The sequence below is a fragment of the Macaca fascicularis genome, chromosome 10, assembly GCF_037993035.2.
Source record: "Macaca fascicularis isolate 582-1 chromosome 10, T2T-MFA8v1.1".
Taxonomy (NCBI): Eukaryota; Metazoa; Chordata; class Mammalia; order Primates; family Cercopithecidae; genus Macaca; species Macaca fascicularis.
This window is the reverse complement of record NC_088384.1, coordinates 33,003,825-33,027,745: the sequence shown is the minus strand read 5'-3', so window position 1 is coordinate 33,027,745 and position 23,921 is coordinate 33,003,825. Positions and strand designations below refer to the sequence as shown.

At 48.9% G+C, this 23,921-nt stretch overlaps 1 protein-coding gene across 11 annotated transcripts in view; it reads right to left on the bottom strand.

The window, feature by feature from the left end:
- The window catches only part of GNB1L (G protein subunit beta 1 like), a 70,501-nt gene that overhangs the window by 27,470 nt on the left and 19,110 nt on the right, over positions 1 to 23,921 (bottom strand). For 6 of the 11 annotated variants that reach the window (XR_012419007.1, XM_045364000.2, XM_074004443.1 and 3 more), the window contains exons 3-4: positions 6,457 to 6,603; positions 5,849 to 5,974 (exon numbers count right to left, since the gene is read on the bottom strand). The exons of 4 other annotated variants lie outside the window; for them this stretch is intronic. Coding sequence is in view for 5 of the 7 variants with exons in the window: in XM_045364000.2 (XP_045219935.1) it covers positions 5,849 to 5,974; positions 6,457 to 6,584 (254 nt within the window). In the remaining 2 variants the exon portion in view is untranslated. The remainder of the gene's footprint in view (positions 1 to 5,848; positions 5,975 to 6,456; positions 6,604 to 23,921) is intronic. One more of the 11 variants, XM_074004442.1, reaches the window with a different exon arrangement.

The window sequence follows — 23,921 nt, the reverse complement described above, 5'->3', positions numbered from 1 at the left end:
ACCACGCTCACAGGGAGGGCATCCATGTGCGCCTGCGGGGAGCGGAGGACTGACTTGTCTTTCCAGGAACTTTAACATTTTTTCTTTGAGACAGTGTCTTGATCTGCTGCCCAGGGTGGAGTGCAGTGGGGTGATCACAGCTCACTGTAGCCTCAAACTCCCAGGATCAGGTGATCCTCCCACTTCAGCCTCCCAAGTAGCTGGGATGACCAGCGTGTGCCACCACACTCAGCTAATTTTTGTATTTTTTTGTAGAGACGAGATTTCATGATGTTTCCCAAGCTGGTCTTGAACTCTAGGCCCAAGCATACCTCAGCCTCCCTAAGTGCTGGGATTACAGGAGTGAGCCACTGTGCCCAGCTTAACTTTTTTTTTTTTTTTTTTGAGACGGAGTCTTGCTCTGTCCCCTAGGCTGGAGTGCAGTAGTGTGATCTCGGCTCACTGCAAGCTCCGCCTGCTGGGTTCACGCCATTCTCCTGCCTCAGCCTCCCAAGTAGCTGGGACTACAGGCACCCGCCACCACACCTGGCTAATATTTTTGTATTTTTAGTAGAGATGGGGTTTCACCATGTTAGCCAGGATGGTCTTGATCTCCTGACCTCGTGATCCGCCCGCCTCGGCCTCCCAAAGTGCTGGGATTACAGGCTTGAGCCACCGCGCCCGGCCGGCCCAGCTTAACTTTTTATTTTGAATCAGTTTTGAACTCACAGGACAGTTGTGAGAACAGCACGAAGACTCCCTAGGCCTCCTGCTGCAGTGGCTGCTTCTCCCGGCCTCTCCCAGCCCTGTGCACACAGGTGAGCCTGTCACCAAGAACCCCGCCTTGTCACCACCACATCCTGACCAAGGGTGAACCCCAACAGCCCGCAGTCATCCTGGGGCGTCGTGGCCTGTGTGGGGTCTCGCGGGGCACACATTGCGTTGCTGTGGGCCCCGGCTCCCTCTGACCCCTGCACGGCCCCTTCTCTCTCCCTGTCTCTGCCTTTCTCTCATGTCCTTGCACTCCTTCCTTCGCTGGTGACAAGGCCCAGACCCATATTTCTCAGGGGACACCAGATGATGCTGCCTCTCCTCAGTCATCACGCTGCGAGGCACCCGACGTGCCCTGCCCACCATCGGGGGTGTCAACCCTGGTCGCCTGGTCAGGACCCATCATATTCAAAGGCTCATCACCCCAAATTCTGATCATTCATTTTAGTGCTCATATTGGCCTAGGCTAATGGGAGCCCCTGCAGGCTGGCTCAGAATCCTCTGACATGTGGCCATCCGTGAGATGTCCAGACCTAGAATCTGCCATCTCCTGGGGAACCCTCACTCCACCGGGACACACAGGCATTTAGAAGCCAGGACCTGGGTGTCCAACTGCTCACAGCTAGAGCATGCCCTGGCCGCCAGGCCCCTCCATACGCAGGCGAGGGAACACACACACACCTCCCACGCATGCACACAACACACAATCACACACACCACACACCTCAGACACACCTCACATACATACACACCACACAGGCATCTCTCACACACACAACTTCCATACGCAAACCTCACACACACAATACACAGGTTCTTTTTCACTTTCCCCCTTCCCGTGTTGGTAACTCTCCTCTCTGGGCAGGGACAACCCTGGCCTCTGTTCTCCTGGAGATGTTCACTGACACGCTTAACCAGTGAGCCTGCCCGCCTGCTCTCACCAACCTCCTGGCCTCCCAGGCTGCCGCTGCCACACCACTCCCCTGACCCTGCTTCTTTGACTGCCTGGATCCCCTTCCTGCCCCATCCAAGGGGCATTGAGGTGGGGGAAGGCAGGACCGCTGGGTACCCACATGGAAACACAGAGCCTTCACTGCACACCGTAGTGAATTCCAGCTGAACCATGGACCTACAAGGGACAACAGCAAAGCTCCGGGGAGACATGGAGAGAGGTCTCTTGGACCTCGGCGTGGGAACTCCCTGCAAGACACAAAGGCACTCTCCATAAGGGGAAAGCCTGGCAGACTAGAATCAACTCCATTAAAATGAGTAACCTTTGTTCATTAAAGACACCATTAGGGGCCAGGCCCAGTGGCTCACGTCTGTAATCCCAGCACTCTGGGAGGCCAAGGCAGGCAGATTATGAAATCAGGAGACCGAGACTGTCCCGGCCAATATGGTGAAACCCTGTCTCTACTAAAAATACAAAAATTGGCTGGGCGTAATGGTGCATGCCTCTAATCTCAGCTATTCGGAAGGCTGAGGCAGGAGAATCGCTTGAACCAGGGAGTCGGTGAGCCGAGATCGCGCCACTAAACTCCAGCCTGGCGACAGAGCAAGACTCTGTCTCAAAAAAAAAAAAAAAAGTAAGGAAAAGAAAACAGGCCGGGCGCGGTGGCTCAAGCCTGTAATCCCAGCACTTTAGGAGGCCGAGACGGGCGGATCACGAGGTCAGGAGATCGAGACCATCCTGGCTAACCCGGTGAAACCCCATCTCTACTAAAAAATACAAAAAACTAGCCGGGCGAGGTGGCGGGCGCCTGTAGTCCCAGTTACTTGGGAGGCTGAGGCAGGAGAATGGTGTAAACCCGGGAGGCAGAGCTTGCAGTGAGCTGAGATCTGGCCACTGCACTCCAGCCCGGGCGACAGAGCGAGACTCCGTCTCAAAAAAAAAAAAAAAAAAAAAAAAAGAAAACAGCGACAGCTGACTGCAGCTACGTGCAACACAGGGAGCTCAAGGAGACAAAGCTGAGTGACAGAAGTCACATACAGATGCTGTTCCTTATGTCTCTACACTTTCAAGGAAAAAAGCAGATGAAACTAGTCTATGCTTTTTAGAGACAGATATTCAGAAATAAAGCAAAACTGAGGCATGAGGGGCTACCTCCTGGGGCATGAGGGGGCTGCCTCCAGGGAGAGCAGATGGCAGCAGCTCGGGGTTCGGAGGCTCAGGGGCCCTGCGCTCTACTTCCTGACTGGAAGGTGGTTGCTCAGGTGCCCACTCAGCCATAATACAATGCTCTGAGCACACTTGTCTTGCGCTTTTCTGTGAGTACATTATACTTCACAAGAAAAAAGATAAAAATACACCCTGCTGAGGTGGCTGTCGAGGGCACAGGTGCGTCCTTGGCATGCGGGAGGCTGAGGGCGTCCTCCCACCTCCCATCGACATGAAAGCCATCACTTCCTTCAAGGGCCACTTGGAGAGACTTGGCTTCCAAACACAGCTGAGTGCAGGCCGGGTGGCGGACCACAGGCTCTAGTACAGTGCAAACGCACCTGGCACTCCACACCTGCAGTCTCCATCCACAGACCCCCTGACCCGTGGCTGGCCCTGCCTGGGAAGCGGCCACTGCAGCACCATCCCAGCAGGAAGGGGAGGCGCCCTCGAACGCCAGCTCCCAGACTGCCCACCAGGCCTGGCACAGCTCCCGTCTGCAGGACAGCCTGATACCACGAGGCACCTATGCAAGGGACCACCAAGGGCTACACTGTGGCTGAAAGCTCAGGAGGACCCTTACAAACAGCAGCTCCCGATGCACATGGCCTGGTGGGGTTGTAGAAATGAAATCTACTCTGACAATCAAAGACCAAACCCACACTGAGGCCCCCTGCACCAGCGGTGGGGGATCTGGGTCGTCTTGGCCAGTATGCAGGCACAACCACAGGGGGTTCCGCAAGCACACAGGCCCGGGGTTCCGCAAGCACACAGGCCCGGGGTTCCGCAAGCACACAGGCCCGGGGTTCCGCAAGCACACAGGCCCGGGGTTCCGCAAGCACACAGGCTCAGGGCCTCTGCTCTCCAGGACAACCCTGGTGCCTCCGTCACCTGCAGCCATCTCCCAGGTGGTAGGCACCGCATGAGTCTGGCACAGACATGTTTTGCAGACTGGTGGGGGCCAGACAGGCCTCATTCTCCGGGGACTGGACTCCACAGTGCCATGAACCACGCACCGAGTCCAGAGCAGGAGAATGGGCCTGTTGTTTTGGAGTTCTGGGCCGTGATGGTGATGGCACGGAGTTCCCTGAATATGAAGCAAGGCAAATCCCAGGACAGCAGCAGGCCCGTGCTCAGGATTCCTGGGCTGGTGGCAGCGATCCCCACACAGGGGCAGATGTCACTGTGATCAAGGACAATAGCCTGCTCCGGCATCCAGGCGGCCCAAAGGAGGACTTGTTGCCAGCCGCCTGCAGGCCTTCCCTGTCCCACCATACCCTGTCCCTCCCACTCCCCATGGGAAGCAGAGAAGCCCCTCAAGCACCTGCCCCTGCCTGCTGCTTCCTGGCCTACCTCCGGCCTGTTGTCCTAGCCCCGTCACCTCCACAAGACCATGGGGGTAATGTCAGAACCCAGCATTGGGCTAACCCCCAGGGGCTGCCCCTCCCTGCTCTGCTGCCAGCTGCCCAGCACCCAGCCCCACTGTCCCTCACCACACTCACAGGCAGGACCTCCAGGGCCTCAGCACATGGGATCTCCCCAACCAGGAATGCCAGGCCCTCTTGTTCCCCCGCCACCTCCTGCTCACCCAGTAGTGCACCAGCGTGTGGAGCAGGGCCCTGTGAGCCAGGTAACCTCAGGATGAGGCTCTGCCACCCATCAGGAGGATGGTGTCATGGCCATGGGAGACCAAGCTGCAGAAGGGTCCACAGAGGTGGCCCTGGGACCTGGGCCCACGGGATGGAGGCAGAGGCTCCTCTGAGGAGAGGCCTGGGCTCAATGTGGACCCCTGGCCAGGGAGAGCTCTGCTGAAGGCACAGGCTGACACTGCAATGGCGCCACAGCCATCCTCATACGTTCACTGGGCTCTTCCCAGCAGGCACCTGGCCAGACAGCACAGCAGTCATGGAGGGTACGGTCACACTGTCTCGGGATGGGCTAAGGGCTCGTGAACCGTGGGGGCATCCAGAAACCTGCCCTTGTGCTAAGCAGAGGCTAGAACAGTGGGGTCTGAGTACCAACGAAGACAGGCCACCTCTGTGGACCCTTCCTGCGGAGGCACATTCTGGACAAGTCATGCCCAAGTGATGTGTAGGGGACAGAACACACATGTGAGCTCGGGGCCCTGAGGGAGGAGACTGCAGGGGCAGAAACCATAGGATACACTGCAGAGGAGACTGGATGGGGAGATGGCCCTCACTACCACGCCCACTTCAGAAACACAAAACACACCGCTATGGGACAGCATTACACTCCCAAGCCCAAGCCCCACCCCCGGCCACTCAGCCGCCATCTTGCCGGCCACATAGCCGTATGTGGCACATCAGGGGCTGGGTCCTCTTGGGAAGAGTCAGGTGCATTGTCATAACCTAGTGAAGGGACACACATGGCCAGGGCTCAGCTGCCAGAACCCCCAGTTCCCAGGGCCTCCACCGGCACCGTGTGTGACCTGCCATGCTCATGGCACATGGCTCAGGCAGGAAGGGCAGTGGACAGGGAGGACCTCCTTGGGACCACTGCCTGCATCTCTGAGCCTGTACTTTGTCCCATTCCCCTCCTCTCAGCAAATGCCCTCACCCCTGCCCAGTCTCCCAAGCCACAACCCAGTGCCCTTGTGAAGGCCCTCCCACCAACTTGCACCTGGGCTCACCTCAGATGTCACCAGCCCTGGAGCTCTGGCCTCCTCAGCTGGCACCTCCTGGCTCCAGCTTGGAGCATGAAGGGTCCAGTGGAGATGGTGGAGATGCAGAGGCAGACCTGCCTGCCTCCCCACGACGAGGGGCTGGTCCTGCACACCCTGCCCTTGCTGCGGACCCTCTTCTGGCCCCTTCTGGTCCCCCCACTCCGTTCTGCCACCCAGTGATGGACACTAGGGCCTCCATCAGAGAGTTCCTGACTCCCCTGAAGACCATACCTGGCTCCCGCACCTTGGAGACCCACCTGAGGAGCTGGTGCCCCTGGGGCAGCATCTGCAGCCAGGTTACACACTGGCCCCCGTGGCCATCCAGGGTGGCGACCGCTCTCCGTGTCTGCAGGCTCCAGACGTGTACCAGGCCACTCTGAGACCTGTTTCAGACAAGCCGAGCAGGGCATCAGGGGGCAGAAGGGTGTGCTGAATGCTCCGGGGCCAGCCTGGAGGCTACATTGTGGGATGAGGGCATCTAGGCTGGTAGAGCTGAAAAGCCGACAGCTCTAAATATGAACTAAGGGGCAAACTGGCAAAGTGCTCCTCTTCCAGAGAGGGCAGTGGGGGACCCTCAGGAGCCTCTAGGTGTGACTCAGGCAGATCTGCTTCTCTGGAGGTGGGGGGAGCCATACCACAGAAATGCATGCTGGGTGGTCTTGCCTGCTCCTGAGTCTGTAACAAAGAGTGTGCGTGTCTCTGCCTCCCCCAAGGGACAGTGTGTCTGTCTGGTGGGTGCGAGCCTGGGTGACGAGCAGTCCATGCCCCTTGGCCAGCACCCTCAAACAAGTGCTGGGCTCCTTGCTAGGTCATGACCTCCTGACTTGGCCCTGGGTGGCCTGGGGCTGGGGCCGCAGCTACTCACCCTGAGAAGAGGACTGGGTGCCCCTGAGCCTGGGCTCCTTCCCAGAAGTGCAGTGCATGCACCGGTGACTGGGTGCCTCGGAGGACAAACTGGGGGTCTGGAGGCGGTGGCGGGCAGGGGGCCGCCATGCTGGCAGGATGCAGTTACCTGGGCACCAAGGGAGGGCGTGTGAATGACTGCGTCCCTACTCCCATCCTCTCGGAAGGCTGCTCAGGCACAGAGGTGCTTGAGATGCTGCCCCTGCTCAGTGACCCTGGCCCTCTGCCCCTCCTGGGAGAGACACCCCTGCTCCCCAGACATTGATGAATGGCCTGTGGCTGCAGAGGCACCAGTTCCCTGCACGGCGGTGAGCCCAGCAGAGAGCACAGAGTTCACCCTTCCCCCACTGCTGGGGGAACCTGGGAGCCCCACAGATGCCAGCCCTCCTCGCATTGTGCCTGTTGGCCTCTGCACCTAACTGGTGCACCCGCTTGGGTCCCATCTGAGCCATCCCTGGGTGGGCACAGCAGTGTCCAACATTCCCTCAGTCACCCTGGCCTCCAGGCCTTCCTGTCCACCACTGGCTGTGCCCTCTGGCTCCCTAGATCCCAGCAGCCACACCGGTGCTTTCCCACTCTGGCCATCTGCGTGCTGGGACTGCTGGTCCTGCCACTGGGCTTGGCTGAGTCCCACCCTCTGTCCAGGCCTCACTCCAGTGTCTCTCTTGGGAGCCACCCTCCCTCCCCACTGGCAAATCCAGTCTCCTTTCTTCTTTCATCCCTGCTGCCACCTCTGCCCATGGCCAGCTCAGGGATCAGGGATCAGGGGAAAAGAGGGTCCCAGGGGGGCTGCTAGGAGGAGCCTTCCTCTCACATCTGCTGGGCCCTGGGCCTGCCCCACCACAGTTTCTAACTGCCATCACCACCCTGTGAGGCGGCAGCACCCCTTTTCCACTTGGGGAAACTGAGGCAGAGAATAGTCACTGAGCTGCGCCAGGCCCCTGGCACTGAGGCCTGAAGTACTCTAGGGTTTCGTGGCACCACTGAAGGGCAGAGTGGCCGGGGCAGAGTCGCCATGCGGCTCCTTGGGAGAGCTGCGGTCACCAATGAGCAGCTGCTCCCCGGACCACTGCAGGCCACCACTCACCCAGAGAGGCTTCCCCGGTCCCTGCCCAGCCCACCCAACCACTCAGCCCCGCAGAGCCTCTCACTCCACCTCAGCCCCACAGCTGGCTGCTCTGTGGGGTGGCCCTGGAGCCAGAAGCGACCCGTTCCACGTCTGTCTGCCTGCAGGCCCTGAGCTGGGCTAAGGCACAGAGGGAAAGGCCAGAAGCAGACCACTGGGTGGCTGGGGCAGCCTGTTACAGGGGCCCTCTTCCACTGGGCTCTGGGACAGTGGGACAGGCCCCGGCCCAGTCACCTACAGCCTGCACACAGGGCAGGAAGGATGGCCCACAGCAGCCACAGCCAGCAGAGGGACTGGGGCCAGTAAAGGACCAGGGCAGGGGAGGTGGGAAGGACTCTTCCAGAAGGTGCTGGGTAGGAGGCAGATGGGGGTGCACGTGCAGAGGCAGGAGTGCTGTGGATGTCTGGAGGTGGCTGTCCAGGGTGCCCCTTCAGTGGCACCACCACCGCCAAGCCCTGCCTCTTTCTTCCTGAATACTCGTCAGCCCTCTCCTTACTCTCTTCAGGAGAGGCAGCAGCAGCCCAGCTGGAACAAAGGTTCAAAACACCTGAGAAATGCCCCTGCCAAGGTGTCCTGCAGAGTGGAGGGTGGACAGCAGCCAGGGCCCGCACAGGCTGCATGGGGGAGGGCAGGAGGCCTGGGAGGGGCCAGGCAGTGACTCCAGGGCGCAGGTCCACCCTGGCTGGAGAGAGACCTGGGGCAGCCACTCTACCTCCCGACCCTGCCTCTCTCAATGGGTCCCAAAGACAATGTGGAGTTCCCTAGGATGTCCTTTACTAACTGCCAAGTTCCATTTTTCCTTTTCTTTTTTGAGGGGGATGAGAGGGGTTTCATCCTCTCTCACCTCTGGCTGAAAGCCAACTGACCATGGCCAAACTTGGGAGTGGCTTCCAGGGGAGGTGGAGGGACCAGACCCCACACTGTTCCCAAGACCCACGGCCCCTGCTCCAGCCTGGGATGGGGAAGACTCCTGAAGATGCAGCCGGGCCAGGGGCTGGAACAGCTGCCCTCAGCGGGTTGGCTTGGAGGACAGTTCTCAGAAGCCACCGCCCGCTCGTGCTATGCCTGCCAGGTAAGAAAGGCAAGCTAGTCAGGCGGACAGGGAGACAGGGCCCCAGCTCCAAGAGGAGCCAAAGAATGCAGACCCGGCAAAAGCACCTCCACCCAGCAGGAAAGCACCGAGTCCAGGATGGAGGGCCCCTCTCATGACTCCCGTCCAGGAAGCAGAGCCTGACAGGTCACCTCTACACAGGCTCCCCGTGCAGTCCAGGCACGGACACACATTGGACACACGCTATGCATACACATACACACAGGCACACACATGCACATGGTGCACACACACATGCAAAACCCATGCATAGGACACATGCATACACATACATGTTCACACACTCATATGTGCGCATACACACAGGCACACACACATGCACACATTCATACCTATACACACATACACACATGCAGACTCACACACTCAGGCACAGGCATTCACGTATGTGCACACACCTGCACACACAGCACAGAGAAGCACACACACAGACAGCACGGCGGCCTTGGGCGGTGCCAGCCGAAGCCCGGCCCCCACTTGCCACCTGCCTGGGGCCTGGTGGGAGTTTCCAGAACCTCACCAGTAGAAGGCTCATTCTCAGGTGATGAAATCAAGTTCTCCTCTATTGTTTCCCCAGAATTGCAGGGAACAAACCCGTCACGTTGTTACAACAACCAAAACACACAGGCCAAAATGATGCATCGGCAATTAAGGGCTCCATCATTTCAAGTAATTAAAATAAATGCTTTATTTGAAAACTAATTAATTCTAGCTACATATTTTTCCCATGACAATATCCTAGGATTGCTTGATTTATGACATCTAATTATTCTTTATTAATTTAATTGAGAATCATCACGTTCCCCTATCTTGCCTGGCCCCAGGCTGTGGAGCGAAGGCCGCCCTTGCGCAAGGCCTGTGTGCGCCCAGCCGTCCTTGCGGTGGCCCCAGCCCAGCCCTGGCCCTGTCCTCCCGGAGGCAAAGGAACAGGAAACTTAATTCATAGAGCACAACTTTGGCTTCTGCCTGCTCTTCCAGGTGTCAAAGTGAGCCACATTCTTTGAAAAATGAAAGACAGTCTGACACAATTTGTGTAACTCTAACAGCCTTTCCAGAGAAGCCACAAACACCCCTGAAAGCCCCAGGGCACAAATGGACAACAACGGCATCTGCCTGCAATGTGCCACTGCGGAGGCAGCTCGGCAGGCCCCAGGGCTCTCCCAAGAGAGGTCCAGAGAGCTCCTCTGGGTGTGGGGACCAGCGGGCAGGTGCAACTGGCACAGAGGTCCACGGACACCGCACTCAAGGGAGGCAGGGGCAGGCCTGCAAACGTCCTGCTGGCACACACCCGCCCACACCTGCAGGGCCTTCCTCCCTACAGATGAAGCAGGCCTGGGGCAGTGGCGGGAGCTCAAAAACCACAGGTCTCTACCCAAGACATTCTCGGGCTTTTGGGGGTTCATACCAGACAGGCCTCAGCTCAGCCTGGGCCCCCGCCCTGCCCTTGGGCTGCACAGCCCTGTGCTCAAGTCCCCTAACCCTTCTGTGTAAATCAGCAAAGAGTACCACGAAGTGAGTCAGTGTGGGGAGCCACCACCCAGAGAGGCCACTGGTACCACCCCTGCCCGCCCCACCCCACCAGGTCCTGCCTGTCCCATTGGGCATGTGACAGTACAAGGACAGGCCACACAGGCTGCTGGGAGTGCCTCAAACAGGACCTTCCGCCCCGCTGCATATCTCACACAAGGGCATGGAAATAGCTCCAGCATCCCCCGAGGAAGCTCCAGCCCATAACCAGCAAGACTGAAGAGTAGGTCAGCACCCCTTTACACCAGGACGGACACCCTGGGCGGCCGTCTCCCAAAAAACAACTAAAGATGTTGATAAAAGTTTCTTAAAAGGCCAGGCATGGTGACTCATGCCTATAATCCCAGCACTTTGGGAGGCCAAGGTGGGAGGATTACTAGAGCCCAGGTGTTCAAGACCAGCGTGGGCAACATAGGGAGACCTTGTCTTTACAAAAAATAAAAATAAATTAGCCAGGTGTGGTGGTGTATGCCTGTGGTCCCAGCTACTCAGGAGGCTGAGGTGGGAGGATGGCTTGAGCCCAGGATGTCAAGGCTGAAGTGAGCCATGACTGCACCACTGTACTCTAGCCTGGGAGATAGAGTGAGACCTCATCTCAAATAAATAAAATAAAATAAATAATTATCTTAAAATTTTTTTAAACACAGCCAGGCACAGTGGCTCAGGCCTGTAATCCCAGCACTTTGGGAGGCCAAGGCAGGAGGATTGCTGGAGGCCAGAAGTTCAAGAACAACCAAGGCAACATAGTCAGACCCCATATCTACAAAAAATAAAAATAAATTAGCCAGGCATGGTGGTGGGCACCTGTAAGTCTAGCTACTCAGGAGGCTGAGGTGGGAGAATCACTTGAGCCCAAGAGTTCCAGGCTACAATGAGCCACGATCACACCACAGCACTCCAGCCTGGACAACAAAGCAAGACCCTATCTCTGAAAAAAATCAAAATCAAAATCTTAAATGCATCACTAAGTTGACAAAAAAAAGTCTGAGCTGCCAGAGGCCAAACACTAAGTAAAAGTGCAACCTCAGGAGACCTGCCAAGCCTGCCATGAGGGCATTTGCTGCACTAGTGACCTGGATTTCCAGCTCTGATGGCCTCTGGGGTGACAAAAGGCAAAGCTTAGGGCCCTCCTACGGTGGCTAACCTCCTAGGAAAACCCCAGTAACTAGATGCTCAGTGTTAGGCTGAGCCAGCACTAAACCTACAACCACGGATGCCAGAAAAACACCAGTCCTCAGGTTTCAGCCCTAACTCACACCACCCTGAGAGATCCCCCACACCTCAGTCTGTCTTCTCAGAAGGAATCCACCTGAAACCCAGGCCTCAAGGAATTCACTTTAGAAAAAGTCCTAAGAAGTACAAGGTTGTAGTCAAAAATCACAAAAATCAACAAGGAACCATGGCACTGTGAGCGAGAGTCATCAGAGGCGACAGAAAACAGAACTAGACCCACAGAGCAGAGCACTCAGGTACACAAGGCAAGGGTGCTTAATGCTCTTAAAGAAACTGAGAGGGAATTGCAACTACAAGCAGAGAGCAAGGGAGGTGAAACATCATCACACAGATCAGAAAAAGGATCCAACTTGGTGAGAGGTGGTTGGGAAGCAGGAGATGTGTGTTGTGCCAAGGTATTACTCTCCAGACTGTTTACTGATCACAAAAGGAAAATGTGTACCTTCAATGGAGACATCTGGCTGTCACCACTTTCACCACTGAGAAAAGCTGGCACTGCCAATAATGAACAAACTGGCATTGCTTATCTCCTGACGTGATGCCACAGACGTGACACCATCCCTGGGTGTCCATGCCAACAATGCTCAACCTGAATCCAGCCCTAAAGGAAACAATCAGACACATCCATATGACAAGACACTGGATAAGACTACTAGCTTGGACTTGCCAAAAAGGTCAACATCAAGAGAAACAACCAAAGGAAGACGCCAGGTAACTTCCACATTAAGAGACCAAAGGGGCATGATGACCAAACACACATGAACCTTAGATCCTGGCTCTTAGATCAGATCCTGGATCAAAAAAAGGGGGCTATAAGGGATGTCTGGGGGACCTTTGGGGGTAATCTGAATATGGACTACAGATAATGAGGTGTTATTAATTTCCTTGGGAAGGATAACCGTATTTTCTGTAAAGAATGTCTTTATTCCTACGAGATACATCCTAAAGTATTTAGGGGTGAAATGCTATAATGTCTACAATCTGTTTTCAAATGTTTCAAAAAAAATTCTCTCTCTTAATATCTCTACCTATCTATGTATGAATATATAGGCAGAGAAGTAGCACAAATGTGGCAAAATGCTAACAACTGGTGAGCACAGGTGAAGGTAGGTGTACAGGTATTTATTTTACTACACTTGCAGCTTTTCTGTAGATATAAAACCATAAAGGCAGGCTAGAGGGGTGGAGAAAGACAAGTCCACACTGGACTCGTATCCAGAATATCTAAAGAACACAGAGGTCAACAGAATACAAAAGCAAACACCAAAAGAAAAATAAGCAAAAGGCTTGGACAGATATTTCACAAGCAACGTAAATGTCCAATACATATATGCAAAGATGTTGAACCTAATTAATAATCCTGGGAATGCCTGTCAAAACTACAATGTGATATAATTATACTCTCAGCAGATTAGCAAAAAATTAAACAGTCTGTCAAATGTTGATGAAGACAGAGGACAACTGGAACCTTCTACCAAGCTAGAAGGAGCACACACGGAAACGACCACTTTGGAAAACAATCTGGCTCTATCTCGCATGCCGTATGACTCAGCAACCCTACTCTTAGATAAACACCCTGAAGAAATTCTCACAAGTGTGTGCAAAGAGACTCACACAAGAATGTTCCTAGTAGTATTGGGTATAATAACAAAAACCAAAACCAACCCAAACAGCTAGCAACTGCAGAAAGGAACACATTGGGTAAATTCGTATGATAGAATACTCCACAGAACTGAAAATGAATCAGCTCCAGTCTTACATGGATGAAGCTCAAAGTCATAATTCTCATCAAGAGACATTAAGGGAATCAAAACTGAAGTTACAGACAGAAATAAAATGTTCACAACACATATCTGTTAAAGGATTCATTCTCAGAATTTACTCCTTGACTCAGAATATGTCACTCAATAAGAAAAAGAGTGTGTAACACAAAGTAGTTCCAAAAGGCTAAAATTAGAGATGGGCAAAAAGGTATACGGGGCAAACAGAAACAATAAGAAAGGACGAGTTGAAATACTAATAGCGGACAAAGTTGAATTCCAGCCAAAAAGCATTAGACTTGACAAAGACAGATAGTTTTTAATTCTTCGTTGCAGTTTACAAAATGTAACCGTTTATGGCCAGGTGTGGTGGGCTCACACCTGTATTCCCAACACTTTGGGAGGCTGAAGTGGGAAGATTACTTGAGGCCAGGAATTCGAGACCAGCCTGAGCAACAGAGTCAGATTTTCATCTCTCAAAACAAATAAAAATTAGCTGGGCACAGTAGTGTAGTCCTAGCTATTTGGGATGCTAAGGAAGGAGAATTGCTTGAGCCCAGGAGTTTGAGGCTGCAGTAAGCCGTGATCACACCACTGCATTAAAGCCTGGGTGACAGAGTGAGACCCTATCTCAAAACAAAACAAAACAAAAAAACTATACATATAACAGTTTTTAATATCCATATATAATATATAATTAATATATATAAGTTTTTAATATCTATGCAATATATAACAGAGATACCACCTTTATAGAGCAGAAATTACAGGAGATGCAGAGTCACAGAAAGAAGCCTACTAATGATTGGAGAATGTGACATACTACTCTTTTTTTTTTTTTTTTTGAGACGTAGTCTCAAAAAAAAACGTGACGTGGTCTCGGCTCACTGCAACCTCTGCCTCCTGGGTTCAAGCAATTCCTATGCCTCAGCCTCCCGAGTAGCTGGGACTACAGGCATGCGCCACAACACCCGGCTAATTTTTGTATTTTTAGTAGAGACGGGGTTTCACTACATTGGCCAGGCTGGTCTTGATCTCCTGACCTCAGGTGATCTGCCCACCTTGGCCTCCCAAAGTGCTGGGATTACAGGCATGAGCCACTGTGCCCGGCCATAACATACTACTCTTAGTACAAGTCAGATCCTGTGGACAATAAGTAGGCAGATAGAAGATCCAAAAAATACAACCAACAAGGTAGATACTACAGATCTATAATGGAACTTTACACTCTCATAACAGAGCCTACGTCATCTTCTCAAGGGTACATGGGACATGTGTAAAAATTGACTATATATTGGGTCACAAAGAAATATCAGTAAGTTTCACAAAGAAGAAATATTTATAAATAAAATTCTATGACTACAGTGCAATTAAACTAGAAATTAATAAAATAAAAAACGAAAAGGTCTTATCAAATAGAAATTTTAAAACAACTTTTAGGTGAAATGGGATAACTGAAATCACAAATTTTTTTTTTTTTTTTGAGACAGAGTCTCGCTCTGTCGCCCAGGCTGGAGTGCAGTGGCTGGATCTCAGCTAACTGCAATCTCCGTCTCCTGGGTTCACGCCATTCTCCTGCCTCAGCCTCCCGAGAAGCTGGGACTACAGGCACTCGCCACCTTGCCTGGCTAGTTTTTTGTATTTTTTAGTAGAGACGGGGTTTCACCGTGTTAGCCAGGATGGTCTCGATCTCCTGACCTTGTGATCCGCCCGTCTCGGCCTCCCAAAGTGCTGGGATTACAGGCTTGAGCCACCGCGCCCGGCCCCAAAATTTTTTTTAAATGAAAAATACTACATACCAGTATATATTTAAAGCTCTGATCAGAAGAAAAGTATAGACCAATACCAGTTATGACTATCACACAAAAAAAGTAAGTAAAATATTAGTAAACAGAATCCAATATCACATTAATATACAATAACCAAGTGGAATTTATCCTAGAAATGCAAGATTGGTTCAAACAGGGAATTTATGGATGCCCCACTGTATTAATAGATATAATGAGAAAAAACATGTAATTATCTCCACAGATGCTGAAAAAGCCTTTGACAATATTCAATGCCCATTTTTTATTAAAATACATAAACAAATAGAAATTGATGCATTTCTTAGAGATTATTTAAATATATATATACATCCCCCTTGGTCCTAAATCCAACATATTATTTTATGAAGAAATATTGGGGACATTCCCACTAAGATCACAATGTCCACTATCTCTACTACCATTCAACATCGTAGCGGCAGTTTAAGCCAAAGCAATGAGACAAGAAAATTAAGTAGAGGTTTATAATTGGAAAAGAAGACATTAAACGATCTTCCTGTTGGGTATACTGGTACATGCCTGTAGTCCCATCTACTTGGGAGTTTGAGGCAGGAGGATTGCTTGAGCTCAGGAGTTTGAGGTTACAGTGTACTATGATCACACCTGTGAATGGCCACTGCACTCCAGCCTGGGCAACATAGCAAGACCCCATCTCTAGAAAAAGAAAATAAAACTATATTCCAAATTATATGATGGCATACATGGAAAGCCCTAGAAAATCAATGATAAAACAGATTCTAATAATAAAAAAAGAAACTTCGATTGGCAGCAGGATGTAAAACTAACATAGAGAATTCAATAGTCTCTGCGTTATTTATATACAATAACAACAACGAGCACAATATTACTTGTACAAAAATAATAACCAATCAGAGAAAATTCCATTTATACCAAAGAAGATAAAATACTTAAGAACAACTTTAATTAATAAATAAGAAAAACCTATATGAAGAAAATGTTAAAATTCTCCTGGAAGACACAAAAGTAGATTTGAACAAAGGAAAAATAATCCTTTGTTCTTGGTTAAGACAATTCAACATCAACATAAAAGATGTCTTGGCCGGGCGCAGTGGCTCAAGCCTGTAATCCCAGCACTTTGGGAGGCCGAGACGGGCGGATCACGAGGTCAGGAGATCGAGACCATCGTGGCTAACCCGGTGGAACCCCGTCTCTACTAAAAATACAAAAAACTAGCCGGGCAAGATGGCGGGCGCCTGTGGTCCCAGCTACTCGGGAGGCTGAGGCAGGAGAATGGCGGGAACCCGGGAGGCGGAGCTTGCAGTGAGCTGAGGTCCGGCCACTGCACTCCAGCCCGGGCGACAGAGCGAGACGCCATCTCAAAAAAAAAAAAAAAAAAAAAAAAAAAAGATGTCTCTTCTCCCCAAGTTAATTTATAAATTTAACACAACCCCAGTAGAAACACCAGCAAGCTTCCTCATGGAGTTAGAGAAGTTGATATTAACATTCACTTGGATAAACAAAAATGTAGAATGCACAGGAAAACACGGGGAAAAGTTAGCTGCAAAGGAGCCAGCCCGATCAGATACTAACATGCACTAGAGTCTTTAGGATTAAAAGTTTAGTACTCCTGTATAGACAGACAGATCAGTGAAATAAAAAGCCTAGAAATAAACCCAAGTACATGTGGAAGTTTAATACATAGAAGAGGTGGTATCTCACATCACTGGAACAAAAATGGTTAACCATTTGGAAAAATGATAAAATCAGACCCATATCTTATAGTGAAATCCACAAGAATAAACGCCAAGTGAATCTGGGATCCATATGTAAAAAATAAACCAAGCACTAGAAGAAAACATGGAAGAACTGCATTAACTTGATTGTGGAAAAGGTTTGAGGTTTCTTATGACTCAAAATTTAGATATAACAGTGGCTGGGCATGGTGGCTCATGCCTATAATCCCAGCACTTTGGGAGGCCGAGACTTGAGGTCAGGAGTTCAAGACCAGCCTGGCCAACATGGTGAAACCCCATCTCTACTAAAAATACAAAATTAGCTGGGCGCGGTGGCATGCGCCTGTAATCTTTGTACAGCAACTTGGGAGGCAGAGGCAGGAGAACAGCTTGAACCCAGAAGGCGAAGGTTTTAGTGAGCCCAGATCATGCCACCGCATTCCAGCCTGGGTGAGAGAGCAAGACTCTATCTTTAAAAAAAAAAAAAAAAAAAAAGATACAATAAAATAAAATGGATAATTCTGACTATAGAAAAATAAAAATTTTTTGGCCGGGGACGGTGGCTCACGCCTGTAGTCCCAGCATTTTGGGAGGCCGAGGCAGGAGGATCACCTGAGGTCAGGAGTTCAAGACCAGCCTCCACATAGAGAAACTCCATCTCTACTAAAAATACAAAATTAGCTAGGCATGGTGGTGCATGCTTATAATCCCAGCTACTCGGGAACCTGAGTCAGGAGAATTACTTGAGCCTGGGAGGTGGAGGTTGCGGTGAGCTGAGATCACGCCATTGCACTCCAGCCTCGGCAACAAGAGTGAAACTCCGACTCAAAAAAAAAAAAAAAGAAGAAGAAGAAAAGAAAAAAAATTTTTTCACGCCTGTAATCCCAGCACTTTGGGAGGCTGAGGCAGGTGGATCACAAGGTCAGGAGATTGAAACCCTTCTGGCCAACATGGTGACACTCCATCTCTACTAAAAATACAAAAAATCAGCCAGGCATGGTGGCGGGCGCCTGTAGTCCCAGCCACTCGGGAGGCTGAGGCAGGAGAATGGCGTGAACCTGGGTGGAGGAGCTTGCAGTGAGCTGAGATTGCGCCACTGCACTCCAGCCTGGGCGACAGAGCGAGACTCTGTCTCAAAAAGAAAAAAAAAAAAGAAAAAGAAAAATTTTAGCTTTTGCACGTCAAAAGAAATTTAAAAATTAATATCTTTAAAATATAAATAAACTTTTCAAAATTAAGGAAAGGCTAAAAACTCAACAGAAAAATGGGAAAAAGAGATGAATAGACAATTCACAGAAAAAGCTATGAAAATCAAACATATGAAAAGACGTTCAACCTAAAGCTTACTAATAGAGAAATGTAAATTAAAACTACAGAAAAGCTTCTTGTTCTGGCAGGATGAAGTAAGCTCATTACAGCCTCTCTCTCAGGCTGACTGCAACTAAAAACTCTGTACAAAATATAAAAAGCAACTGCCTAAGGCTGGGCACAGTGGCTCACATCAGTAATCCCAGCACTTTGGGAGGCTGAGGTGGGAGGATCACTTGAGGCCAGGAGTTCAAGACCAGCCTGGGTAACATAGTCAGACCCTGTCTCTATAAAAAAATAAAAAATAGGCCGGGCACGGTGGCTCAAGCCTGTAATCCCAGCACTTTGGGAGGCCGAGATGGGCGGATCACGAGGTCAGGAGATCGAGACCATCCTGGCTAACATGGTGAAACCCCGTCTCTACTAAGAAATACAAAAAATAGCCGGGCGAGGTGGCAGCGCCTGTAGTCCCAGCTACTCGGGAGGCTGAGGCCGGAGAATGGCGTGAACCCGGGAGGCGGAGCTTGCAGTGAGCTGAGATCCGGCCACTGCACTCCAGCCTGGGCTACAGAGCGAGACTCCGTCTCAAAAATAAAATAAAATAAAATAAAATAAAATAAAAATTAAAAAAAAAATAAAAAATAAAAAATATTAGCTGGATTGATAGCGTGTGCTTGCAGTCCGAGTTACTTGGGAGACCGAGGTGGGAGGGTCACTTAAGCCCAGGAGTTGAAGGCTGCAGTGAGCTTTGATTGTGCCACTGCACTCCTCCCTGGGCAACAGAGCAAGATTCTGTTGCCCCTTTAAAAAACCCAAAAAACAATTCTCTGAAAACAGAAAAGTGGGCAACAGCAGCCAGCCAGATTTTGGAGGAAAGCAAAGCTTAGGACGGTGACCTATACAGGGACACGTTTCCTGGATTATTTGTATGTGTGTTTTGGGGTGCCGCCCTGTGGTGGGCCCTGGTTGCAGAGCTACCAGGCAGCAGTGGCTAAAACTTGGATAAAACTCCAAATTTCTGGATAGAGATACAGAGAAAAAGTACACTATGGCCCCAAGAATGTGAGGGGAAACCTTGAAGGTTTACTGTCCCCGTCTCTCACGGTGGTCTTCCGGGGAGGGCCTTGCACCCAGAGCCCGGGGGAAAGGTGACTGGGAGAGAAGCCTGTCTTTCTGGTCAGGGGAACCAAGGAAAGGGAACCCTGCAGGATGGCAAGGGGGGAAACTACAGAGTGGGGAGAGCTAAAAATCCCCAATTCTGCGAATAAATACACAGAAGCCTCAAGCTCACCCCTGAGCTGTGTATACACAAGGCAGACCCAAAGCAGCACCAGCTGTAAGAAGGGAAGTAAACCACCACTCACGTCTCAGGCTGAGCCCTGGGTGGCTGATGTGTGAGACAGAACCAAAGCAGCATGTCAAAAGCTCTGAAAATGAAAATGAGATTAAAATCACAGCCCATGGAGGGCGAGACGTAGCTTGTGCAAATCTAACTGGGTTGACTGCCTGCTAGCGCCAAACTCAGCTCTCTCTGGACGACCCCACATAATGCTCAACCCAGGATATGTCTAGGATATCATCCAAAATTATTCAGCATACAAAGAACCCGGAAAATGAGACCAGTTCTCAAGGGAAAAGGCAATTTACAGATGCCAACCTTGAGAGGATTCAGATGTTGGAAATATCTGATAACAATTTTAAAGCAGCTTTATGATTATGCTCCAAGAGGCAAAAATAAACATCCTTGAACTGAATGGAGGGAAAGGATCTCTCAGCAGAGAAATAGAAATTATTTTTTAAAAAACCAAACAAATACAAATTTCAGAACTGAATAATATCTGAAAAAAATCAATAATGGAATGGAAAATGACAGAGTGACATAAAGTGGGCCAGGTGTGGTGGCTCACATCTGTAATCTCTGCACTTTGGGAGGCCAAGGTGGGAGGATGGCTTGAGGAGTTCCAGGCTGCAGTGAGCTATGATCGTGCCACTGTACTCCAGCCTAGGCAACACAGCAAGACCCTGTCTCTAAAATAAAATAAAATAGGCCGGACGCAGTGGTTCACGCCTATAATCCCAACACTTTGGGAGGCTGAGGCAGGCGGATCACTTGAGGTCAGAAGTTCGAGACCAGCCTGGCCAACATGGTGAAACCCTGCCTCTACTAAAAAAATACAAAAATTGGTCGGGCGCAGTGGCTCAAGCCTGTAATCCCAGCACTTTGGGAGGCCGAGACGGGCGGATCACGAGGTCAGGAGATCGAGACCATCCTGGCTAACACAGTGAAACCCCGTCTCTACTAAAAAATACTAGCCGGGCGTGGTGGCGGGCGCCTGTAGTCCCAGCTACTTGGGAGGCTGAGGAAGGAGATTGGTGTGAACCCGGGAGACGGAGCTTGCAGTGAACTGAGATCCGGCCACTGCACTCCAGCCTGGGCGACCGAGCGAGACTCCGTCTCAAAAAAAAAAAAAAAAAAAAAAACAAAAATTAGCCAGGCGTGGTGGCGGGCGCCTGTAATCCCAGCTACTCAGGAGGCTGAGGCAGGAGAATTGCTTGAAACTGGGAGGCGGAGGTTGCCGTGAGCTGATATCATACCACGGCACTCCAGCCTGGGCGACAAAGTGAGACTCCGTCTCAAAGGAAAAAATAAAAAAAAAAAAAAAATAATAATAATAATAATATAAAAATAAAAATAAAATAAAAGAGTGAGTGAAATTATTCAATACAAGATCAGAAAGAAAAAAGATTGAAATAAGTCGTTAGCATAGCAGGGACTTGTGGAATAACAGTAAAAAGTCTAACATTAAGGAAAGTGGAGTCTGAGAAGTAGAAGAGAGAAACAGATTTGTACCAAAAAATTAATTGAATAAATAATGCCTGAAACTTCACAAACTTAAAGACAAAAGCACCTATGTTTAAGAACATGATGAACCATAAACGAACCACAAGATAAATTCAAAGAAAACCATATTAAAACATCATAAGCTGCTGAAAAATAATAATGAAACCATGGAGGCCAGAAGAATGGAACATCTTTGTTAAAGAACTGAAAGAGGCTGGGCGCAGTGGCTCATGCCTGTAATCCCAGCACTTTGGGAGGCCGAGGTGGGCAGATCACAAGGTCAGGAGATCGAGACCATCCTGGCTAACTCGGTGAAACCCCATCTCTACTAAAAATACAAAAAAAATTAGCCAGGCGTGGTGGCGAGCGCCTGTAGTCCCAGCTACTCGGGAGGCTGAGGCAGGAGAATGGCGTGAACCCGGGAGGTGGAGCTTGCAGTGAGCCGAGATCGCACCACTGCACTCCAGCCTGGGTGACAGAGCGAGACTCTGTCTCAAAAAAAAAAAAAAAAAAAAAAGAACTGAATAAAAACAACTCTATATCCAGCAAAATATTCTTTGGGAATGAAGGCAAAATAAAGATTCCCAGATGAGAGAAATGAGAATTCCTTGCCTGCAGATCTGCACTAAAAGAAATGCTAAAGTTCTTCAGGTTCAAAAGACATGATACCAGAAAGAAATGTAGAACTTCAAGAAGGTAGGAGGAGCAATGGTAAAATGTGGGTAAATATTAAAGACAGTTTTATCTCTTCAGTAAACATGTATGAATGTTAAAATCATATTATCTGTTGAGGTTTTCAATATGGCAGTTATAACACAATGGAGGAGGGTAAGGGACCTATGTGGTTGTAAGGCTTCTATATTTTATTTGAAATGGAAAAATATTAACTTTAAGAAGACTGTGAAGGGTTAATTAAGTGTGTACACTGTCATCCCTGCAGCAACCATTAAAAATGTAACAAAAAGAGATACTGCCAAAGTTCCAACAAAAAATCAAAACAATGTTTTAAAATACCTAAATAATTCAAGAGAGGGCAGGAAAGAGGGGATAGAAGAAAAAGAAAGAAGAGAAGAAAAAGAGAAAACAACAAAATAGTAGACCTAAATAGAACCATATCAATAATTACAATAAAAATAAAAAGCTGAAAAAGATGTGCTATACAAATAATAACAAGTTGGAGTGGATATATTAATATCAGGTAAAGTAGACCTCAGAGTGAGGAATATTACCACGGACAAGAAGAAGATACAATGATAAATGGCATCAAGTCATAAAGAAGACACAAAAGTTGTAAATACTGAGCTAATAAGACAACTTCAAAATGCATGAAGAAAAAACTGATGGAACCGATAGTAGAAATACATAACTACATAATTATAGGTGGAGACTTAAACTCCTCCTTAGTAACTGACTGAACAAGTGGCCAGAAAGTCACACAGAAGACCTGACTAATACTATCTACCTCCTTGACCTAGTTGACATTTATAGAACATATGCCACTCAGCAGAAAAAACACATTCTTCTCAAATGCACATGGAACACTCATCAAGATAGGCCATATCCTGGGTCATAAAAGAAACCTTAAAAATGTAAAAAAAAAAAAAAAAAAAAAAAAAAAAAACTCATACCTGTAATCCCAGCACTTTGGGAGGTCGAGGCAGGCGGATCACGAGGACAGGGGTTCAAGACCAGCCTGGCCAGCATGGTGAAATCCGATCTAAAATTACGAAAAATTAGCCAGGCATGGGGGCGCACACCTGTAGTCCCAGCTACCCGGGAGGCTGAGGCAGAATTATTGCTTGAACCCGGCTGGCAGAGGTTGCAGTGAGCCAAGATTGTGCCACTGTACTCCAGCCTGGGCGACAGAGCAAGACTCTGTCTCAAAAAAAAAAAAAAAAAAAAAAAGTTAAAAAAACAAAGGATACAAAGTATGTTCTCTGATTATATGGAATTAAACTGGAAATCAATAACAGTAAGATAATGAAAATCTCCAAATATTTGGAAATTAACAACACTCTTTTATATAATCAATGGGTTCAAGAGAAAGTCTCAAGGGAAATTAGAAAATATCTAAACTAAATACAAATGAAAACACAATATATCAAAACTTGTAGGATGCAGCTAAAACAGTGCTTACAAGGAAATTTACAGCATTAAATATTTATATCGACAAGAAGAAAGGTCTCCAAATCAATGAATCAATAACCTGGTTTATGCCTTAAGATAACAGAAAAAGAGGAACAAAATAAGCCCAAAGCAAGCACAAGGAAGGAAATAAGACTAGAGCAGAAATAAATGTTTTAAAGAAGAGTAAAACAAATGAGAAAATAAAGTAAGAGGTTGGTTCTTAAAAAAGATCAATAAAATTGATAAATTTCTAGCTGAAATGGCAACAATAAAAAGAGAAAAGAGACAAGTTATAATAATTAAAGAAGGGTTATCACTACAGACACCAGAAACATTAAAAGGATAAGAAGGAGATACCATGAACAACTCAAATAAATTCGAGCTAAATAAACCTAGCTGAAATGAAAGTTGAAAGACACAGACTAGGTGAAGAAAGAGATGACCTGAATAGTCCTATATCAATTAAAGGAATCACAGTTTTAGTTTAAACCCCTGTAGGAAAAAAAAAAAAATCAAAACTCCAGCCCACATGACTTTACTGGCAAATTCTACCAAACATTTAAAGAAGAAATAACACTATTCTACATAATTTTTTTCCCAGAAAACAGAAAAAGAGAGAACATTTCCCAACTAGTTTGATGAGGCTAGCACTACCCCAATACCAAAACCAGACAAAGGTAGTAGAAAGAGAAGAAAACCACAAACAAATATATTTCATGAATACAGACATACAAATCCTCAAACAAAATAATAGCTTGCTGCTTAAGTCTCAAGTTGGGGAGGAAAAAACAGCAAATCTAATCCAACAGTGTAGAAAAAGAATACACTGGAGTCAACTGGCATTTATCTCAGGAATGCAAAGCTGATTCAATA